The 16725-nt window shown below is 43.0% G+C and overlaps 1 protein-coding gene across 3 annotated transcripts in view; it reads right to left on the minus strand.

Annotated features, from left to right (window-relative positions):
- Sec63 (SEC63 homolog, protein translocation regulator) overlaps positions 1-16029 on the minus strand; it is a 68210-nt gene extending 52181 nt beyond the window's left edge. For 2 of the 3 annotated variants that reach the window (XM_051164161.1, XM_051164160.1), the window contains exon 1: positions 15862-16029. In XM_051164161.1, coding sequence (XP_051020118.1) covers positions 15862-15985 — 124 coding nt within the window. In that variant the 5' untranslated portion in view covers positions 15986-16029. The remainder of the gene's footprint in view (positions 1-15861) is intronic. The other variant, XM_051164162.1, reaches the window with a different exon arrangement.
- Between the last annotated feature and the right edge of the window lie 696 nt (positions 16030-16725).

The following is a 16725-nucleotide window of genomic DNA, read 5'->3' on the forward strand; positions in this document are numbered from 1 at the left end:
GCCACCATGCCCGGATATTTTAAAACATTTAAAGCCAAACATCAACAACAAACGGCCTGAAGAAAGCCCAGAATAATCCTAATGAATGTTTGTCTGCCCTTTTTTGCATGCCATCTAAGGGCAAATCAATACCAGACATGACATGATCATCCCAAGGGGTATTCTCAACTCTAAGTACTGGTTGGCACTGTAAGCAAAGTTTGTAAAATCCACTTTAATAATACCATGACTGGGGCAGGAGAGATGACTCATCAATTACGAGCACTTGCTGCTCTTAACAGAGGACCTGGGGTCAGTTCCCAGTACTCACAGCAGGGTGCTCACAACAACCTGTCATTCCAGCTGCAGGAGCTCTAGTGTCTTTTCCTGTGGGCACCCATACACATGTGCACATACACACACACAACCATAGACATAGATAAAATAAGTATTTCTAAATGCAATGTGTGGTTATAGTACAAAGGTCAAAAGCATATAATTAACGTAGTATAATGCTACATTTACCACTTGAGGGGAAATTTCCAGGACCGCATTCAAATCCAAATCCAAAAGCACTATATCCCTAACACAAATGAAATCATTTTTCTGGGTTTGAGACAGGGTCTCAGGTAGTTCAAATTGGCCTCAAACTCCTGATTGTCCTGTCTCTGCCTTCCAAATTACTGCATGTGGCGACATGCTTGGCTATCCAGTCTAAAAAACTATTAGGTGACTCAAAATAGCTCTAAAGAGCAAGCACTGGGGTATTTGCCTAGAATTCCAACTAACCAGGGAACTGAGATTCAATGATCACTTAAACCTAGGAGTTTGAGGCCAATCTAGATAATATACAAAGATCCTAATTTTAAAAAATAAAATAATAATAATAACAACAACAACAACGACTGGGGCTGAAGAGATGGCTCATTAATTGAGAGCACTGGCTATTCTAGCAGTCACAGGTTCAATTCCTAGCACCCATATGGCAATTTAGCAACCATCGGTAACACCAGTGCCAAAGTATCAAATGTTTTCTTCTGGTCTCTGCCAGTACCAGGCATGCGTGTAGTACAAAGACATACATGCCAGCAAAACACCCATACACATAATACAAATTTAAAAAACAACAAAAAAAGTCATCCAAAGAAACTTTTTTTTTTGACAGTAACATTGACTATGTAGGGAACTTGAAAATAACTGTTTCTTGAGGGGCCAGAGATGGCTCAGCAGTTTCAGAGTGCTGCTGCTCTTAAAGAAGGCACATGTTGGCTCAGTCGACTGTAACGCTCGTCCCAGAGGATGCAACAGCCTCTCTTGATCTCACTCAGCACCAGACATGCACAATGTGCTCGTGCATGCATAAAGCAAGACACTCACAAAATAAATCTAAAAGAGGTAATTATGTGGTTTTAAAGAGATAAGCAAATTTATAAATTAAACATCTTAAGAAAATATGACTATCCATAAAAGGACAATCAAGTTGATCAAAACACTTTTTTCCCCATCTTATCAAGAAATAGAAAATCGGGCCTGGACAGATGGATCTGTGCATTAAGAGTACTTCCTGCTCTTCCAAGAGAACCCAAGTTTGTCTCCTAGCACTTGTATCTAGCAGCTCATAACCACCTAGAACTCCAGATCTAGGGGACCCAAAGACCTACTCTGGTCTCCAAAGGCATCCACACATGTGGGATACACTAACGTAGACAAATAAAAGTAAATAGCTATATTTTTTTATCTTGTGTTTAGTAAGAACTAGCAGATCAGACCATCTATCAGACGCCTAAAACTCTTCCATAGCTCCCAAATGCTCTTTTCCCCCGCCCCTCGACAGGGTTTCTCTGTGCAGCCTTAGTTGTCCTGGACTCGCTTTGTAGACCAGGCAGGTCTTGCCTCCCGAGTGCTGGGATTAAAGGCATGCACCACCACGCCCGGCCTAAATGCTCTTAAGATGAAATCCAAGCTTCTTACAGACATACCTGAGTCGGAGACAAAGCCTATGACTCTTCATCCCAGACGATTTTCCTCATGTGCCACTTTAATCTCCTTTGTTCTTAGAACATGTCAAACACTTCTCTCAAAAGCTTTCATACACAATTGTTTCCTTAGCCTAAAATAGGCTTTTCTCAAGCTAACACAGAACATTAAATGACTAGGCTCCTTTTTGTCCTTCAGCTCTCAACTGTTGGGAATGTTTTCAGGATGGCATGTGAACAGCACAGCACTTATCAGTATGTGGCATTTTGATGGTTTACATGTAAACTGCCAATTACTCATTTCCTCAAACTCCCAGGAAGTAGCCATCATTACAATGATGTCTGTATTGTTCACGGCTTGGTAGATGATACTTAGTATTTGCTACATATATAAATTATTTCATTCCGACCTTTCAGTGAAGTACTTAACATTAAGAACATAGGTATATACTGACTGCTAACTGTTGTGGATGCTCCGGTTTTAAACAATTCCTCCTGGAAAGCATCAAGGTGAACTGGAAAGCTGGGAATTTTGGTGGGTTTGTTACCATCCAACAGAGCAAGATCAGTCACTTCTGAGGTAACTTTGTCCAAAGGTACATGAACTATTACCCCAAAAAATATCTGAAGTACAATTCTGAGCCTGGTTGGACACTGTTGTCAATCACAAAGAGAGCTATTAACTGTGTGACTTCCAGATTAACCAAGACTAAGGGTAGGAAGAAGAGGATTAAGATGTATTGGTCTATAATGTTTTGTATGAATTCATAAATAAAATTTAGGAACAAAAAAAGAATTTGAGACAACTGATTATATGCTAAAGTCAAGTGAAACAAAGTTTAACCCCCCCCCCAAAAGTTACCAGAAATAAAATGGCAAAAAGGTTTTTGTGCTTTAGAATGAAAGAAGACAAGATACTAAATTACATTTGGCAGGAGAATCAAAAGCTTCTCTCTAGGGCATCAATACCGGGAAGTGATATGAAATCTGAGAGGCAGAGCATGCTGAGAGATCCTTGAACTACTAGGGCATGCCCTAGGAAGAGATGGGGTACCAGTCTCACTCTGGCTTCTAGAGTGAGTCCCAAGATGTGATCCTTCCTTAGGAGCTCTTTTATCAGTCAGAACTACGCTGTTTGACTCTCAGCTTCCTAAACATTTAGCCTGGGCTACATGAGACATACATACACACATACACACACACACACACACACAAAAGAAAGGGGGAAAAGTTTGTTATACTGTGTAAAAAAAAATAATAAAGAAGCTGGGCATGGTGGCACACGCCTTTAATCTCAGCACTCGGGAGGCAGAGGCAGGTGGATCGCTGTGAGTTTGCGGCCAGCCTGGTCTACAAAGTGAGTCCAGGACAGCCAAGGCTACACAGAGAAACCCTGTCTCAGAAACAAAAAAGAAAAAAGAAAAAAGAAAGAAAAGAAAAAGAAACGATAACAAGAAACCATCTTCACGTTCAGGACAAACACAATTTTTATATTTTCCACATGTAATTGGTAGAACCATGAATCCTGGTAATAAAAGTCAAATAGCACGCATAAATCACCATTTTTTTAAAAAACTTTATTTTTAATTAAATGTGTTCCTGTGTAGATTTGTACATGAGTGCATGAGCCCAAGGAAGCCAGGTGAGAGCATCAAGATCCCTTGGAACTGGACACAGGTAACCGAGAGCTGCTGATGTGGTGCTCGGAATCAAACGTGAGCAAAAGCAGCAAGAGCATGTAACCGCAGACCCATCTCTCCAGCCCACGGACCCACCATTATTTCCATTAACTGAGTTGTTTATTTGGAGACAGGCTCTCACCAAGTAGCCCTGGCTGCTCTGGAACTTGTATGTTGTCCAGGCCAGATTCACTGAAATCCACCTGTGTCTTCCTCTCAAGTGTTGGTATTAAAGGCGTGTGCCACCACAGACTAGCAAGAACCACCACTCTCAAGCAACCAGTATTAAAGCCAATTTTTGACTCCTCTACACTCGAGGCTGTTGAGGGCTGGAAATCTTTCTATCTTACCCACTAATAAATGCCTTTTCTCTTTATATCTACTTGGAATATATTAAGTACTATATAAATATGTATAGAAAATTATAAACTTTTAATTCCTAGGGAGAACATCTACTATGTACCAGGACCTTTCTGAAAACTGAAGATACAACAAAAACAGTCTTGGTCCAGAAGTGTAGCTATTGGTAGAATGTTTGCCCAGCATGTAGGAGGCCCTAAGTTCCAAACCCAGTACTGTATAAGCATGGTGGTAACTGTCTGTAACAGCATTTCTGAGAAATGTACAGGAGGGTAGTAGGAGGTTGAGGCAGTATAAGAAGTTCAAAGTCAACCTTCACTACTTAGAAGAGTTGGGGTCCTCCTCACATGAGATCCAAAATCCACCTGCTCTTACACACTACACGGTCTAGTGGATTAAAATAATAACAATAAATAAGTAAATATAGCAGAGGAAAATGGGTTGGGGATGATATCACAATTTGATAAAGGTAGCTCAAAGAAAATGTCACTAAAGATTACACTTGAGCCAAGAAAACGGGGACCAAGGAGGAGGTAATGTGGCTACCCAGAGGAAAAGCACTAGAGGAAAAGCAAACAGTAACGGGGAAGGGGAGGGAAGGGGAGGGAGGAAAGAGCACTCCTCACAAAGAGGCTAGCAAAGCTCCAGCTGGGAAAGGAAGGGATTCATGAGGCACCAAGGCAGGGCTTCATCAACTCACTCACCACCCCTTTCTGAGAAATATTTACACAACCCTGAACATATGTGTATAAAATAGATATACTGGTCAAACATTTACTGATGAATCATAAAATTAAAAATAATTGTTGGTATAGGTATTATTTTTACCATTTCTTAAAGAAGAAAGCAATTTGCATACTAATGAGATATATCTGCTTATTTTCAGTCTCGGCTGAATATTTAGTACTATAGAACATATAGCATTTTCATTATTACTTGAAATCTTAATTTTTTATAATCATCAATACTGATAACTACACTTTGCATAAATACATACTGTAATATGTAAGTATATTAAAGGCCATTTCAGAAATTATTGGAATTCTGTCTAATCCCAAACCAAATTCATTTAATGATTACTTTTTTTTCTCAAATGAAAATTCAAGTCAGCTCACCAAACAGCAATTTTAAAAATCAAACATTCCAGGAGCAGGAAAGATGGCTCAGCAGTTAAGAGTGCCTGCTCTCACCCAACAGACCTGAGTTCAATTCCCAGCATCCTTGTCAGGCTGCTCACAATTACATCTACCTCTAGATCCAAGCAGCAGGCTCCTTCTTCTGGCCTCTGTAGAGGTAGGTACACACACACAAAATAAAGTGAATTTTAGTTTGGTTTGGCTTTTTGTTTTGTTTTTTGGTTTTTGAGACAGGGTTTCCCTGTGTAGCATTGGCTGCCCTAGACACGCTTTGTAAACCATTCTAGCCTTGAACTCACAGTGATCCGCCTGCCTCTGCCTCCCGAGTGCTGGGATGAAAGTCGAGTGCCTCCCACGCCCGGCAATAAAATAAATCTTGAATCAAACATCTGGACTAGATTGATGTCTTAGCAAGCAAGAACACTTTCTACTCTTCTAGAGAACTCCAATTAGGTTTCCAACAGCCACATGGAGGCGCACAACCATCAGAACTCCAGGTCTGATGCTCTTCTGGCCTCCACAGGCTCCAGAACACACACGCATACACACATATATAGAGAAACACTCATGTACATAATATAAAAATACTAAATCTTAAAGTATATTTTAACAATGCAATCCAAAGATATACCAATCTTGTACTTAACATGCTGAGGAATAATCATAAGGAATGTTGTCTTTGTTTTCCATAATTAGATCATTATGCACCTATAAAAGCAGAAAACTTGTATGTACAGTTAAGAACACAGCACTTACAAGAGTTCTGAATACGAGCTGAGGTGTTTCAAGCAGTATGCAGTAGCACTGCACAGGGTATGTTCAGGACCAGGCTCACAAGGTGAGGGGTGACAGAAAAACCTTGGATTCATTTTTTTTTATCTGATTTTGAATCGAAAACTAGTCGTAAACATTCAAAAGTTTAAAGGGTCAAAGCCATTAAATTCCTTTTTAAAAATGATTAAATTTGTATAAGCTTGAAATTGGCAATAGAATCTCAGATATGTTCCCAATAATATAAACAAACAAAAGGAAATAAATTGGACTTCAACAAAACTAAAGCGTTTTTGGTTTGGGGTTCATCAAAAGGCAAGAAAGAAAGTAAAGAGATAATGGGAAAAAAATACTTGTAAATGATTTAGCTAACAAGAGAGTGATATCCAGAATACAAACAATTCTTACAAATGAACAAGAAAATAAAGTAAAAACAAAAAGATGGGCACAGGATCTGAAAAGGCACAGAGATGGCCAGAGAGTTTCTTCAAAGACATACAGAAGGCCTGAGAGTGCATACAAAACAAACAAATACCTCAATATTATTAAGAATTAGGAAAACACAATCACTTCAAGTCCATTAAGATAACTACAATTACCAGGGGAGGGGAGTAGCAAGCATTAGACAGTATGTAAAAACCCCTAGAGAGAATTTATAAAATGATGCAGCCACTGTGGAAAATAGTGGCAAGTTCTCCAAAAGGTAAACACAGGATTAGGATGTGGCCTAGCAATTCTACTCCTAAAAACATTCTCAAAGGAGCTGCTAAGAATCCAGACCCATTGATAGCTTCTGGCTGGGGTGCATGTGGAAGGGACTCATTTTGCTTTAAGGGGCTGGCCCCTGGGAGTTTGACCATGCTCCAGCGAGCACATGAGCAACACAACTTGTATTTTCTGGGGCGAGGGGTATTAGCAGGCAGCACCTGGGAGGATTGTGAAGTGTGATGGGGTATATGAAGTGAAATTCCCAAATAATCAATAAAAATATTATACTGGGGAAAATCCAAACACTCTGATATGCACAACTGCTCAAAGAAGACAGTTTTATGCACTCTTCATAGAAGAACAAAATGTGAGATATTCTGATGAAGCATTATTCTGCCATAAAAACAACTGGGTTTTGAACTGAGAACATACAGGAACATAAAAGCTTAGTGCTTAAGTGAAACAAGTCAGATACAAAAGACTCACCTAGGAGTGTGTGGTCCTACTGTAGGAGGCAACTATCCCAGGAAAGCAGCATGTCCTTTACATTCTACTAGCACCACTGTCCCATCACATCATTCTGTCCATCTGCTTCTTCAATTCTGTTTGCTCTCATTATGTAAGAGTCTATTGACGGGCACATAGTGCAGCTGCAAAAAGTGACTTATAAGCCCTTCAGCTGGGCACACAAGGGGCTCGTGACTTCAGTTGTGTTTTCTCACATTTTTTGGCTCTATGAATCTGGGTTCCAAATGATCTGATGTACCTTTTGAACACATCTCATGCTGCTGCACCGACGTTTGTTCATGCTTTGTTGTTGTTGTTGTTGGTAAGCCTGCATGTCTGTCTATATACCACTGCATCCCGATGCCCGGAGAGGCTAGGAAGAGAGTGTCAGATCTCCTACAACGGGAGTTATGGATGGTTGTAAGCTGCCACATTGGTGCTGGGAACAAACCTGGGCCCTCTGAAAGAGCAGCCAGTGCTCTTTACCACTGGGCCATCTCTCCAGTCTCAATACCAGCACTCTTAATGCTAAGGCAGAAGGATTGCCCAAGTTTAATACTAGCCTGCGATATACAGTGAAAGCCTGTATCAGACTCTGCCACACAAAACCCACATACCTCGTAAAATCTTCTTTGGGGGCTGTAGAGATGGCTTAGCAGTTAGCGCACTGGCTGCTCTTCCAGTGGACCCAGGTTTGAGTCAAACACCCATAAGGCAGCTCACATCTGCCTACAACGCCAGTTCCAGGAGATTCAATGCTCTCTACTAACCTTCATGGGCACCAGACACATACATACACGCGCATATACATATAAAGGCAATACACATATACAAAAATAAATCTGAAAAACAAATTTAAATATTCAAAACTTTCCTAACCTTTAGCTTGCTACTATTACCCCAACTAGATGCAAATACTTTACCCAGCTAACCTCCACAGCACTTGTTTTCACTCCTCTTACACTCTCTTTATAGTGCTCTGGATATAACAATTCAAGCATCTAAATATAATCCTCCACACAGCCCGTGCAAGTTACCCAAACAAGACTACGTATATTGCAGTCATCATTTTATTGTTTTCTGTACCTACTAATGTCAACAAATAAATAACATTGACTAGATTGAACTACATTAAGAAAAATCAAAAGTTGAAAAGATTTGGAATCTATACAAGAAAACCGCTTCATCCATGACAAAAACACAATTCCAAACAGTAAGGATTTTTTTTTTCCCTGAGAGTATGAATAGAACTTTCAAAGAAACAAAGTGGCCTTGGCATATATGATATAACATTTTTCGCTGATAAAGAGTGTGGTCATGACGGGACACGGTTTTTTGCCTTCTGACTTTGGGTTTTTTAGGTTTTTACTTATGGAAGAGGCTGGCAGGTGACTATGGATGTGAAGGTGGAGGACAACCTGCAGAATTCAATATGGATTCCAGACTCAAATTCAGATCATAAGGCTTGGTGGGCCATCTCACTAGACCCAGGAAATTTTGTTGGCATTTTTTCAAGACAGGGTTTGTCTGTGAAGCCCTGACTGTTCAGGAATTTCCTTAGTAGCCAAGGCTGACCTTGAACTCAGCGATCTGCAGACTTCAGCCTCCTAAATGCTGAGAATAAAGACATACACTACTACCACCTGGTCTTTATGACTTTCAAGTCATATGTTTCAATTTTGAACAATGAGATCTATGCCCCCACATCTGGGCTACATGCAGGAAATTTTTAAAGTGACATATGAAGACTGGGCTTGAAGAAAAGAGGACACAAGAGTGTTCCTACTCTGTCTGTCTCTCTCTGTCTGTCTCTGTCTCTTTGCCCCACTCCGTGTGTGTGTGTGTGTGTGTGTGTGTACGCGCGCGCACGAATAAAAGGCATGACTTAGTGAATACGTGTCTGAGGAGTCAGTCTTGCTTGGTAGTACATAGCTTTAATCTCAACACTCAGGAGGCAGAGGCTGGTAGATCTCAGGGCCAGCCAGAGCTACAAAATAAGACTCTCTCAAAAATAAGAAGACAAAGGGAGAAGAGAAAGCCCCTAGAGGGATGGCTCAGTAATTAACAGCACTTCTTGCAGAGAAGTTCAATTTCCTAAGCCTATGTTAGGCAGCTCAAAGCCACTTTTAACTCCAGCTCCAAGGAGATACCTTCCTCTGGCCTCCTGGGACCCCTTCATAACATATGCACAAACCCACACATATACATATAATTTAAAATGTCTTTCATTGGAGAAAATTAACCTAATATTTAACTTTTCAGGTTCTCCCAAGATCAAGCATGTATGGAACCTAGCCTTAAAATAATAACAATTTTACAACTTACTAATCCAATATTTGTCACATCTATAAAGCCTGAATGTACCCTAATTCCTTCTGCACCAAGTTTCTGGATGGTTTCCTCTAAGCATACCCAATCCCTTCTGTCAGGATAGCATACGCAGGATTTCTTCCTAAACAACTACATGTTTCTTGGATCTCTAATATCCCTTCGAGATCTAAAGTCTTAAAATGATTGTATGCCCTAAATTAAGCATACACAGTCATAAAACACATCGCTTTGAGTGACTGTAGAGATGGCTCTGTGGTTAGGACACCTGATCCTCTTACAAGGACCTGGGTTCCAGTCCGAGCACAAGCACCCACATGGCAGCTCACAATCGCTTTGAACACAAAGCAAATATCAACCAACTTTTTTTTTCTATTAACTTAAAAGAACAAACAGCCATAAAACCAAGCCTGAGATAACTAAACTTGCTATTTTAAAAAGAAATTGGGAGGCTAGAGAGATAACTCAGCAGTAAGAGCATTCACTGCTCTGTCAGGGCAGGGTTATGATCCCCAGCACCCACATGATGGCTCACCTCAACTTGTAGCACTAGTTCCAGGGAATTCAGTGCCCTCTTCTGGCCTCTGGAAGCACCGGACATAACCATTAGGTACACAAACATACACACAAGTAAAACACCATAGACTTTTTTTTTAATGTTCATCTCAATCCTTTCACTACATTCAATTCCCAAACTGCAACTGAGCTGATCACCAAATAACTTTCAAAGGACCAGAAATCAGTGAAAGGGATATAAATATATAACAAATAAACAGCCCAAGCTAACACAGATTCTTTTTTAATCCAGCCACACTTTTTACTTCTAACATCTCAATGAAATCAGCTGAGATGGACTCTCAGTTCCACCTCGTCCCCCCTCCCCCACTTCTAAGCCATTGTCCACTATGTTCACAAAAGCAAAACGAGCCAGATGTCATTGCACTACTGTTTTCTAAGTAATAACACAACAAGGAATAAACTCAAAATGGCTCTCCTGGTCCAAAGTGCCAGTCACATGTCAAAACCTCACCATTTATTTACAGAACATCCCATGCTTTGCAGTGTTTCCCTACTTACAGAACGCCATCCTATTTTTCAAGATCCATCTTAAACCACCGTCTCTGTGCTTTGGCATAAAAGTAATTTGGGTCCAACATCGAGTCTTACACCTAATGGCTATGGCTTGAGGCAAGTTGAATACATACCTGAGGTCTGTTTTTCATACAGATAATACTAACATTTCCTCCAAGTACTATTCAAAGAGCACTGAGCGCACCTCACCTTAGAACTAATAAACAGCTGAAGTGAAAAAGGCTGCCTGAAGGGGCAGGTGGAGACTGCCTCAAGTAGGACTATTTCTAAAACTATCCTCACAGACAATGTGGGAAGACGGGAAAGGCAACATGTCTTCCTCGCCTAGACAACTGTATTGCAGAATCTGTTCTATGCAACTGTTTTTGAAGGCTTATATTTTTTGAAAGATGACTTTAAATTAAATTGTGATTAACTCATCAATTTAGGCCTTGGGCACTACTCCAAGTCCCTGGAGTAAGTCACTCTTCAGGCGTTTTTGGAGCAGCTTGCTGGTAAGTACAAATGGAGAAAGGACCCAAAGTTTAAAAAACAAAAACAAAACAAAACAAACAAGCAAGAAAATCTACGAACCAGTTCTCTCAGTCATACACAAAACAGTCCCCCAACAGCAGAAACATCCGGTCTCGCAGTATACAGGGTATTTTCTGGGAATGGCCTGTATGTCCAGCCACAAATTATCATATTATCTTTCCTTTGACTACATGTAATGACATTAAAAAACAAAGCAAACAAACAAATAAAAAAAGTGGCAAGTAAAATTACCAACCAACAAAAAATTTATAGAACTAAAAACAAGAATTCAACAGATCAGAACTCGGAAAGCTTTAAAAATGAATAAAAATAAAACATCATATACCAAAATTTATGGGACACAGCAAGAATAATATTCAGTGGGAAGGTTCATAGTTTAAATACAATAAAAGCATCCATAGAAGAGAAAATATATCATCTTTTTTTCTGTTCATTCCTTCATGCTTTTTAGTTTTTAAAGGTGAATTTCATTATTAGTGGAGGGACACATACATGGTGTTAGGTCTCAAACTCAACGAATAGCTAACAGAGCAGAGCAGACGCTGTCCTCCAGCCTCTCAGCACCACCATGCCTGTTTAGGAGGCATCCTGGCGGGCACACCCGGCCCCTATCTTAACCTCTAGCATCACTCTCACTCACTTACCAGAAGAGGGTGCCAGATCCTCTGGAGCTAGAGTGGTGGTTATGGGTACTGGGAACTGAACTGGAGTCTCTGTAAGCACTGTTGAGCAATATATCCAGCCCTTTAAATTACTTTTTATTAGTGTGTGTGTGTGTGTGTGTGTATGTGTGTACACACACGTACATACGTACCAAGGTGCACACGTAGATTTAGTGGGTAACGTGATGGAGTTGGTTCTCTCTTTCTACCATGTGGGTTCGAAATATGAAATACACGCTATGAAGCTTGGCAACCAGCACTAGTAGAGCAATCTCTCTGGCCCCCTTTGTGCTTTTCTGCACTGGTTTTTTTCAGCTTAAGAAAAAAACACAAAGAATGAAAAAAAATCTGATCTATCACCTAGTAGCATCATCCAGAAAAACTGCAAACATTTGCCAAATGAAGACATTTCCATAGTTTGACAAGTGTATTTACACATACCTTTTTCCGTTCTAAAAACCATCCTTGGGAGGCCTGGTTGGCTTGGAGTTTTCGGTTTTGAGATAAGGTCTCACTAAGTAGCCCAGAATGACCTGCAATTCACCACCCTCTTGCCTCAGCCTCCCAAAGGCTAGCTTCAGAGACGTGCACAAGACAGCCTCGTAACCAGTTCTTGGTTCCTATGGCAAGTCACTATGTTTACCCCTTGGAAATGAAGGTTGGAGTTTAGCACTAACTAAAATAGAGACTAGGCTAGATCTTAAACCTTTTAAAGTAGGAGTTCCCTACTACTACAGTACTAAAGGATAAAAGTGGAGGTCTACTCACATCCTCAAATTTGAGAGAATATAAGCAAATAAAGTTACCTTTTAAAACATTTCACTGATTTCTTCAAACAATAAAAAAAGAAAGCTAAGCACTTAAGTAGTAAATGAACACAGAGTGTGACGGCAGTGTCACGGCATGACGACAGCTGACATAGGCGCAGTTATTCTCCATTCTCATTCTATAAAGAGACGTCTGTCTCTATCTTACAGATGACCATGCCTGAAGCACACCACCTGCCTAAAAGCACAGTAATCCTCCAAGCCAGGTTTCAAAAGCAGGCAGTTTTGAAAAAATAATAAAGAACAAACATTGGGCCTAGAGAGACGGCACCCATGGAGGCATGGGGGGGGGCATATTGGGAAAGAAGGGTGCCAACCACCTTTAACCCTAACACTCCGGAGGCAGAGGCAAGCAAATCTCTGTTTTGAGGTCAGGTTGATCCATAGAACGAGTTCTAGGTCAGACAAAGCTACACAGAGAAATCCAGTCTCAAAAAACAAACTAAACTAAAAAGGAGAACGTGCACTCTTCCAGAAGACCTCTGGTTGGTTGCTGTTGTCCACACTGGCCAGGCCAGCACTGCCTGGTAACGCCTGCTCTAGGGTAATAGGAAACCTTGTTCTGGCTGCCAGAGGAACTCAACCTCACATACACATGCCCTTCCCCACCAACACACACACACACACACACACACACACACACACACACACACACCGGTTAAAAAAAAATGCCAGGTGTAGTGTCGCACGCCTGTAATCCCAGCACTTGGGAGGCAGAGGCAGGTGGATCTCTGTGAGTTTGAGGTCAGCCTGCTCTACAAAGGGAGTCCAGGACAGCCAAGGTTACACAGAGAAACCCTGTCTCAAAAAACCAAAAATAAATAAATAAATAAGTAGACTGGGCATGGATGGTAGCACATGCCTTTGATCACGGCTCTTGGAAGGCCAAAAATATATATAGAGAGAAATAAAGCCAGGTGTAGTGGCCCACGCCTTTAATCCCAGCACGAGGGGGTGGGGGGAAGCAGAGGCCGGCAAATCGCTTTGAGTTCGAGGCCAGCCTAGTCTACAAAGTGAGTCCAGGACAGCCAAGGCTACACAGAGAGACCCTGTCTTGGAAAAAAATAAAAGAGATGTGAGGGGGGAAATAATTAAAAACAAAAACAAGAAAAAAAAAAACAACCTAAACCAGAAAGAACAATGCATACACAGTCACAGTACAGTATTAATGAAACAAAGGTAGGAAGTGGCTGAGGTAACTGCAACTATTTCAGAATCTTAAGACTGTCTAAAATACTAAAGACTCCAATCACAGCATAATGGTAACTGCTTTGAAATTTCTAATGTATAACTACAATAAATTGTTTATGAACTACATTTAAAGTTGTCTTTGGGGATGGAGAGATGGCTCAGAAGATAAGGGAACACTTGCTGCTCTCACAGAGGACCTGAGTTCTATTCCCAGCACCCACAGTGACTCACAAGAATACACAACTCCAGATCTTGACTTCCAGAGGTTCTGAAGCCATCTCCTGACCTCCTCAGGCACCAGGCACTACACCTACACATATGTAGGCAAAACACTCATACACACATGAGTCAAAATCAAACTTTGAGTTGTCTTGACATTTTTACTTTCAACTACCAGACCTTTAAGCACCGTTTTATAAGTGATTCTTAGCTTTGTAAATAAAAAAAGGCTAGGATATTAATTGTATTGTTTTTATTCTAATTACGGTGGTGGTGTGTGTGTTTACCAGTGTCTATGTGTTATGTTACAGGACAAGTTTCTAATCTTAGTTCTTCCAATGGGATCCAGGTTCAAACTCAGGTGCCCAGGTTTATGAGGGAGTGAGCCACTCTCTGGTCCTCACTGCTGGTTTTCTGTTCTGCTGGACCATCTTGCTGGCCTATTTTTGAGTCTAGGTCTCAGGTTGCCAGACTGGCTTTGAACTCACTCTGTAGCTGATGCCAGTGGCCTTGAACTCAATCACCTTGACTCCACCTCTGGAATAACATTTGTGAGCCACCACACTGGGCATGGGTGGCTGTATTGTAACACCCAAAGTACCTACAGCCACTACCCCAAACCCACACTATCTAAATGCACTGAAAAAACACAAAACTACAGAGTCTGAAATGCAAATGTCATAAACCAGCACTGAACGAAACACCAGGGAGGCTAGTAACTTTGGGTAAATAGTTGCTACTCAAACTTACTGTCAAATGTACAAAAGAGATGTAATCCTTGCCCTTTATCCTAAATTTACTTAGTTCTATTGTGTAACTAAATACTTTTATAGGACACTGAATTCTGTCATCAACGTGTAACCAGTTCTGAGTGTCATTGTCAATTTTTCCCAAGGTACAGTACACAAGCTGGATCACCACACCCAAGCTAAAAGCAACTCAGCAGGCATAGAAAACTGTTCCTCAGCGCTGCTGTTATACCCAAAACCTACTAATTATGGTTAGCACCACCAGAAATAACCCATTAGGCGCTTGCAGTCAGTGCCATCAGCTTTAAGAATATCTCGTGCCATATGTCTTAGTAAAACGCAAACAACCCTAACATTACAATCTACCCCTAACAGGTCGTGAAGCTGTCTTAGGTTGCATTCTGACACCATGTTTAATGTGAAAAGACTCAAGAACTAAAAAGCAAATGGGCTAGCGACCCCCAACTCCGATCAATGAATCGAGCTTTAATCCTTCATACTTGCACTTTTCCGTTGTAAACAGGAAACTCCAAAATACAGGAAACAGAGGGGGAGAGGAAAAAAACTATTTTTGCTTTTATAAAAAGAATAACGGCAGCTCTTCCAACCCCCGCGAGTGATTGAACAAAATGAAAAAAGCAAAGGAGGGAGTGATGGGGGGGTGCTGGTGAGATCACTTGGAAGTCCCAAACATGCCACCCAGCTCAGGGGTGCCCCCCAAACATCTGTAACAACAGCTGCAGCAGGGACACAGGGAATGAAAGGTAAGAAGGGTGGCGGGAGCGGAGGACGCGGAGTTGTGCCTGCTCGCTCCGTCTCCTCCTCGGCCAACTCTTCTCTCGCGCCCCCCATCACCATCCGTCCCAGCCTAACCCGCTCCCTCCAAGAAAGAACACCCAACAAAAGCAGAGGCGGGGAAGACAAAGAGGCAGCAGGCTGGGGACGTCCAGAACAATGCGGAGCGGGTCCGAGCGACACTCCCGGGGACCACGCAGGCGAGCGGGCAACCCCAGCCCCTCAGGCCGGGTCGCGCGGGCGGTGCCACCGGGACGTGGGGCAGCACCGGCGAGCAGGACGGCGCGGCCCGGAGCGGAGCGGGGCGTCCTCCAGAGCGCGCCCGGACGGGCCGCCGATGGGACTCACCCGCATTCTGGTCTCGCGGCCAGAGGTAGTAGGTGGCGGGGATCACGATGAGCCCCACGAAGGAGGTGAGGAAGTAGAAGAAGGTGTTCCCGCTGTCATCGTACTGGAACTGCTGGCCCGCCATGGCTCCGCCTCCTCCGCCGCGCTCCCCCCTTCACCGCCGCCGCCACGACCCCCACCCCGCGCTGCGTTCCGGCTCCCGGCGCCCCGGCCCTTGTGTGGCGTAGCTCGGACGCCGTCACTACCGCCGCCGCCGCCGCCGCCGCCGCCGCCGCCGCCGCCTCTCCTCCCCGCCCCCACGCCGCTCTCACGGACACGCCGCTGCCGCCGCCGCCGCCGCAGCCGTCGCCAACTCTCGCGAGAGGAGCTAGTTCCCGCCCCGCGCGGCTGTCCCCTCCCTGGCCCGTTCCTCTACACGCTCGCAGAGGGAGACGTGGCGCGCGCAGCGGAGAAACTCTGTTGGACCCCGCCCGTGGCCCCGCCCCCTAGCCACGGGGCCCGCCCCCAATTTTCTATGGCCCCGCCCCCTGGGCTCCGCCCCCTGCTTCCGGGGCTTTCCCTTCCCAGCACCCGTCGCCGGATTCCCGAGAGCGGGTCGGCTGGGTCTGGGCGAAAGCTTCTAAGCCTAGCAGTGGCCACGAGCGAGCGTCCCGGGTGCCACTGGAACGTGAGCTACTGCAAGCAGAGTGAGGTTGCCCCGCCTCACCGCTCTCCTACCCCTCTCGCTTTCCCCCCAGCCTCAGATCCTCTCCTCTAAGTCAACCTTGGGGAAACAAGTACCACTAAGAACAGGAAACGAGGGTTGATTGCAGTCTTGTTTGCAAAGTAATCCTTGCTGCTTGAAAACCCGCGCTCTCCGCTGCA

The sequence above is a fragment of the Acomys russatus genome, chromosome 21, assembly GCF_903995435.1.
Source record: "Acomys russatus chromosome 21, mAcoRus1.1, whole genome shotgun sequence".
Taxonomy (NCBI): Eukaryota; Metazoa; Chordata; class Mammalia; order Rodentia; family Muridae; genus Acomys; species Acomys russatus.